The following is a 7,308-nucleotide window of genomic DNA, read 5'->3' as shown; positions in this document are numbered from 1 at the left end:
AGATGAGGGCCATTTTGATTCCTCTGATGAAGATTTCACTCCTCCTGACCGTAAAACTGGTAAGCGGACAAATAAATCCAAGGGATCGAAAAAAGAGGCCTAAAAGTGTCAAGAGAAAGAAAACAAAACCTATCAATAGCAGAGGAAAAGCAAATACTACAGTGGGACAGAGTAGTCGCAGCAATGATGGTGATCCAGGTTGGAAGAATTGTGAACATAACTTTAGCAATCCCAACTCAGAGGAGCCATTCCATGAGGTCCCAGGACCACGTCGTCTTGCATCTGGTCTCTCCTCTCTCCACTTGAATATCTCAAATTGTTTTTTACAGTTGAGATATTTCAAATGGTTGTTACTCAGACCAATTTATACTACCAACAGTGCCAAGAAACAAAGCCCTCTCCACTACCATGGAAAGATGTTTCCACAGAAGAAGTTATGGCATTTATTGGTGTGGTTATTGCAATGGGGATATCAAATCTTCCAGAGATTTATGACTACTGGAGTACTGAACCATTACTCTGTATGCCATGGTATTCCAGCATATTTTCCAGGGACAGGTTTAGCCAAATATATCGCTACCTTCATTTAGTGGACAACACAACAAAACCTCAGCAAGCTACTCCTGGGAATAAGCTTTTCAAGCTTGGAAACTTGCCAGATTATCTAGCCACAAAGTTCAAGAGTATGTATATCCCATCAAGGAACTTGAGCATTGATGAACAAATGGTTGGAACAAAATGTCGAGTGAGCTTCATTCAGTACATGCCTAAAAAACCTAAAAAATTTGGCATCAAACTATGGGTTTTGTGTGAAAGTTTGACAGGATATTGTCTCCAATTTCAAATTTATACTGGAAAAGCTGACACAGGTGTAGCTGAGCATGGATTAGCCTACAGAGTTGTATTTGACCTCATAACAGATTATTTGGATAAAGGGTACCACCTATATTTTGACAATTTCTACACAGGTTTTCAACTTGTTGCTGACCTAGCTAGTCGTCGAACATTTGCATGTGGAACTATCCGTGCAGACCGAGGACAGTTTCCAAATGACTTTCGTAAAGGCAGCATTCCAAAGGGATCCTCAAAGTATATAAGAAATGGAAACATTGTAGCTGTCCATTGGAAAGATAAAAGAGATGTGTTTGTTGTGTCAGCATTACATGGTAGTAGTAGTCAACAAATTGAAAGGCGAGGCGAGCCCGAGGGAATTGAAAAGCCAGATATGATAGTTGAGTACAATAAATACATGAATGGAGTTGATAAATGTGACCAGTACTTGAACTATTATTCTGTAGGAAGAAAATCTATGAAATGGTGGAAGAAAGTGTTTTTCAGGTTGCTAGAATTATGCATCATCAATGCAATGGTGCTATACTTCTGTGCAAACCCTGATTTTGCAAAGAAGCGCCAAGCCCATAAATTGTTCCGAATCCAGCTTGTGCATGATCTTGTCCAACCTCTCCTCAATGGAAAAGCTGAAGGAAAAGCTGATATTCATTCCCCTACTGCTGGAAGAAGAACAAACCTTGATGAATTGAGGCTAAAAGGAAAACATTTCCCTGAAAGCCTACATCCCAAACGTGGACGGTGTTCAATTTGTGCATACAAGAAAGGGCCCAATAAGAAATATAAAGACACCAAAACATCCAATTACTGTGGAAAATGTGACAAATTTATATGTAAGAAATGTTTTGAGCCATTTCACACACAAAGTAAACTGTAAGTACTATTTTGCATTTTTACGAAGCATACAGAATTCTTATAATGAAAACTATGAAAGGTGTAGTTGAAAAAGATTATTATTTTATAGACACCATTATCAGATTTTTTAAATTTTTGGATCTCTTTGTTTCATATGATAACCAGAAAATGTAATTTAGCTATTTTAGCCTACAAATGTTGTTTTACATATCACTTTTTAAAATTTTGGCAAGAATTTCCTTATTTGTATCAATTTTCATAATAAAGTACATTATTGTCATGTGACTGATGACGTCCTATGCGCTTAGTTAGGAAGTTCAAATGCATTTATTTGAAAAGCCTGTGTTGAGCTGATCTCAAATATATATAGGTTTGTATACTTTTTATTAATAGAACTCTCATAAAACGTGCCCAAATGAAGACATTCTCCAATTACATAATTTGTGAAAATTTAATTCAGACGCTAAAGAGTTAACAAACTGTCTGTTCAACCCTCTAGTGGCCATTGTGACACTTTAGTATTTTACTCCATCTAACGCCAGACAATTTTACTCGTCACAGGGAAACCCTTGGGCACTATAGAGGGTCAATAAGCTATCTGTTTATTTAATTAAACTGTCTGTTCAACCCTCTAGTGGCCATTGTCACACTTCAGTATTTTACTCCGTCTAACGCCAGACGATTTTACTCGTCACAGGGATACCCTTGGGCACTAGAGCGTCAATAAGCTATCTGTTTAAAAAACTGTCTGTTCAACCCTGTAGTGGCCATTGTGGCACATTGTGAACAAGAGAAGGGCAACCTTGTAAATATCAAAGAGCCTGTCCCCATCACCTTCTTTGATTGCATCTTCAAACTCCATCAGAATTAATCCAAATGTAAGTTTGGCACTATGGTAATTGTACAAATAATCTTGAGCAACACTTTTTCTTCCTGGGGGATCTCTTCTTGTGGAGCAGTCTCATTATGTATGCCCACTTCATGTCTGTTAACAAAAATAAAAATCAAGGCAAATATATCTGATAGCTTCAATATGTCTACAGTATGTACACTGTTGGGAGACAAGATTGTTTGTGAAAATTGATTTGATAAACTAGGTTTCAAATATTTTTTATAAAAACAGTTAAACTAGTGTGGGAGTGAAATGATGGTTATTAGGTTGGCCCTGAACCACTATTTTACATCACATTCACCGGATTTTTGGATGCTGGTTTGCGAAAAGTGTTTTAACCAAAAATATGTAAAATCTTATAAATAATATACCTTTTCTGTGTGGTTTTGCTTTTGAAGACTTCTCCACAGCCTACTCTGCAGTAGTAATACCCAAGTGGATCATGCTCATGTACACCATTGTAGGAGGATAGGCCATGAATTCTAATTTCATGTCTATATTAAAAATTCATTTGATACTTTGAAACCACAGTAATTACACTTCCAAGGAGTGGTACGGACTATCACCCAAATCTGTTCATACTAACAGTCTAACAGAGGGGTTGAAGTGAATAATTTCTTTATTTGCTCTTTTTACCCAATCCATTCCACATTATACTTGTACATGCTTATTATTCGTGCTCTATTTATGTTTTATTTTTGAATACCTCACTCTTCCTGAATGCAATTTATATGAGGCATCACAATCTTCAGCTCTGCAAACCCACCTGCCACTCTCTTCTTGCTGGAGTTGATCTGTTTGTTCAACTAGGCCAGTCATTTCACCAGCATTGAAGACAAATCTCTTAACATGCTCCTCACAAACATCTAGCAGCCATTTTCCTTTTGTGGGTCCAGGAGCATCGGAGTCAGATAGAGTTACACCATTGGGGGAATCTGTGGTAAAATAAATGCATTGCATTAAATATATGCGTTGTATTAAAATCACTGAAATTCCCTGAAGGAGTGGTTAATTTATTGAAGCTAAGTAATAATTGCCCATTTCAATGTAATACCATCTAAGTTTTTCATCCCCATGTGCTCCATGAATGATGCCAGTATATGGGCTTCGGTTTCTCTTGAGTGGAACTCACTGTATTCGTTGTAGTGATTCTCTACTCCTTTGGCTGCATTTGTTTTGCCTGTGCGATTGATGCTTGCCATGCTTGTCCCAATCTCACCAGCAGATGAATGATCCACAAACAATTTGTACTCAAACTAATAATACATTTAAGTGAATTTCAAAACAGTCCAATATTAGGGAGCTATTTTTGCATTTATAGCAAAATCAGGGACCGCAGAGCAAATTGGTGGAGGTCTCCCCAGTAGCTCATTGCATCATAAGTCATTGAGGGGCACTACAAGCACTTTTTGCAACTAATTTGATTAAAGTAATGCAAAAAAGAGAACAAAAGATGGAAATTTAGGAAATGATTAATGTTGGCAAAATTATTGGGGAGGGGGCTATTCCCCCCCCCCTCTGCAGTGCCTGGAAATGTGGGCTTGAATCATGGAAAACCTGAATAACTTTTGAAACATTTTAAACTTGAAATTTATTAGGTAGCATAAATGGTAGCATAGCATACCTTATATAGTGTATACTTGGCATGCCAGTCGGCAAACTCAGTATCCAGTCCGTGTAATTGCTGAAGCGGATCCAGACAATCTCGGAATGACCATTTGACATTTCTAGATCTCTCTTCGTAGAGCTGGTCTCCATGCATTGGTACACAAATCAATGGCTCTCGACTGTCACCAAGCGTTAGCACATACTTTTTCTGGTTGTGTTGCATAAGCTGAGCCATGTCTCCAGCTACGTTGGGGTTTAAGAATTCCATTCCTAAACAACACTATACAAAGAAGAGACAGAACATAAGAACAGAGAGAGAGCATAACTTTAAACAACTTTTGATGCAAAGAAGGAATATTGTATTAGAACTCCTTTCATTATCCCCAGTGCTGTGCAGCAAATACTGTTCACTCAGACCAAATTTTCACCTTTTTACTTATTTTAGTAACATGTCACATGATTTTACCCAATCTCCTCATCTATTAAACAATAGGACTGAGCAGCAGATGTGTCTCAGAATATGAGTTACTCACCACAACAGAACGGTGTGCCATTTCTTGTGTATGCTTATGTTTGATGTGGTGGATTGTACATTTCTTGAGAGAGCCAAAATACTGCATGTACTTGGTGACAATTCTGCTAACAAGCACTGCCCACCGCTTTAACAAGTTGGTCTGGACCTTCACGTCAGGAAGAAGTTCCCGGAACTGCAAATCTTTGACAAGCCTCTGACTTTTGGTATCTTCCATATTGGGGACTTGTACCCTATCCAGAACAGCAAACTGGTGGGTCCAATGGATAGACCGATTCATGTGCTTTTTGGTCTGGACACGCACATACATTTCATGGTCTATGTTGTCTCCCACAATTCTACAATCATAGAAATACTCAATTAACCCTTTACTATGCCGCTCCAATCCGCCCACTTTAAATATTTTACTACAGTATGTCTAACACCAGACTATTTTACTCGTCAGAGAAAAGCTCTAGGAGGGAAAGGGTTAAGAAAGATCATAGACATTTTCACATTTGAGTATAGGTTATATAACGTGACCGAGGGAATATAAGGTATATAACCGTCTTATAGTATAGTTGAGAGGGTTCACTAAAATATTCGATCAATTTCAAACACTTTCATTCGAGATTTCTCAATATTTCTGCACAAGTTTAACTTATTATTTATTCAAGGCAAATAAGTTAGAAACTTTATATATCCTGCGGTACATCAATGTGAACCGACTCAACTATACTATAAGTATTAATAAAAAACACAAAAAATATTACAAATTATGTAAGAAATTCCTCAATACCGGGTACATTAATTTGATTTCGTATTACCTGTAAAGTGGCATGTTGCTCTTATCCAGTTTACTCTCAACAGCATCCAAAACTTAATCTGTACAGGTGGATAGCTCTTTTTCACGCTGTACAGTTGCAATTTCCTTAAGAAGACGTGTGTGTCCTCGTTGACTGAAAGTCTTGTATTTCGACACTGTTTCTTCGTCCAGTTTTATTTGTGATACAATATCCATATCATCTTCCTCCTTTCTTGTTTCCTGCTTCATTTGCACTTCTTTGAGCAACAACTGAGCTCCTTTTTGCTCTTCTATTTGCGCTTTCCAAACGCAAACTTTTCCTTCAAGCTGCTTGCCCATCTCCAGCTGCGAACGAACCATTTGTTTCGGGGACATACAAACACCAAGTTTATTCAATTTCACAAGATCGTCGTGCTTGGTCCCACTATGAAATAGTACAGTGGAAATCCTGTGATGAAGGGCTGACGCTTTCGGATTCCTTAGCTTGCAAATAATGGCAGATGCAAGGGCCACATTATTTGTGTTGGTGCCTGTGCTTTTGACATCATTCGACTGTAGGCCACTAGCATGAACAACTATGTTGTAAAACATTGGGAAAACACTCGCAGTTCTTCTACGAATATCTTGCTAAGAACCCAATAATTTCGTCAGGCTTTGTTGCCAACAACAGACTCTCGGTCTTTACATAATTTGCAGTTTCATTTGCAGCGATTTTGCTGACTGCTTCTACAACTTCTGAGTACATCTCCGAATGTTTCATGAGAGCATTTGCAACAGCGTGCCATTTCTTCTCGCAAATATGTCGAACCAAACGTTTCGAGTCCTCTTCGCAGGGGATTCTCACGAGTACGTCGCCAGACTTGGTTCGCAAGACAACCTTAACTTGCAGTCCACATTCAGGGAGATCATCAATATTAAGGTTTTGATCCACGTTGTCTTGTTGGTTATCGAATGCAAGGGTTTTCCTAGATCTCGTAGGTTTGTTCTCTTTGTTTACGTTTGGTGACAAAACACGAACCGATTTGCGGGCAGGACTCTTTCCTTCTAGTGACGTTAAGAAGCGTTTCCTTGCTGGATTTGGTTTCACTGGAGTTGATACTGCTGTTGTAGGTGTAGACGATTGTAGAGAGTTTTTAATAAAACTGTACAGCGAACCAACATTTCGAATTTTGCGAGCACATGGATTAGAAACACGAGACGAGTCACCGTCAGATTTCACCACTATTAGTCCAACATTCTTGCAGATCTTGGCTAAAATCTCTCCTTGGCTTCCTTTTCTATTCGACGGTTTGAATAGATTTTCGGTAGATATGTGGCTTGCTTGTTTCGAGTTACCGAATTTGACCTTAAAGTTGCATTTGCATTACCTGCAGTTGTCATTAGGGTTCGTTTCATGATCAACTTATTTCCATGTCGCACGTCGAAGTAGAAATCGAAATGTCAACTTTGATCTCGCACGTGGCTTAAACGTATTTACTTCTGCCAATGATCTGATTGGATGGATTCATGACAACCGTATAGAGGAAGTTTTTCAATTTCGGGGGGTTTGTCTGCAAGCGTTACCTTCCTTTTCTTCCTTCCCCTCCCTAACCCCTTTCTTCTTTCCTCCCCCTTCCCCTTCTCCCCTCCCTCCCTGTTTGCATTTTAGACGACCTGGTGCTCCATCATTCTAGACCTAGTGCACATATATACATTTAGTAAACCAAGCGGAAACGCTTGCTACGCAGGCTATAAATCTACTATCCTCAAAAGTGTCCACAGTGAACCTGAGGTTTTTGTCAAAGCTAT

General features: G+C 38.7%; 1 protein-coding gene across 1 annotated transcript; it reads right to left on the bottom strand.

Annotated features, from left to right (window-relative positions):
* Nucleotides 1-2,440: 2,440 nt before the first annotated feature.
* Nucleotides 2,441-4,953, bottom strand: LOC114536525. The gene is made up of 6 exons (XM_028557869.1): nt 4,738-4,953; nt 4,221-4,484; nt 3,651-3,852; nt 3,303-3,531; nt 2,968-3,090; nt 2,441-2,648 (listed from the first exon to the last, which is right to left on the bottom strand). The coding sequence occupies exons 1-6, from the start codon at nt 4,951-4,953 to the stop codon at nt 2,441-2,443; spliced, it is 1,242 nt and encodes a 413-aa protein (XP_028413670.1).
* Between the last annotated feature and the right edge of the window lie 2,355 nt (nt 4,954-7,308).

The sequence above is a fragment of the Dendronephthya gigantea genome, unplaced genomic scaffold (assembly GCF_004324835.1).
Source record: "Dendronephthya gigantea isolate DGI-Jeju-01 unplaced genomic scaffold, DenGig_1.0 000138F, whole genome shotgun sequence".
In the NCBI taxonomy this organism is placed as follows: domain Eukaryota; kingdom Metazoa; phylum Cnidaria; class Anthozoa; order Malacalcyonacea; family Nephtheidae; genus Dendronephthya; species Dendronephthya gigantea.
Note: the sequence above shows the minus strand (reverse complement) of the source record. Positions and strands in the feature narration are given on the sequence as shown.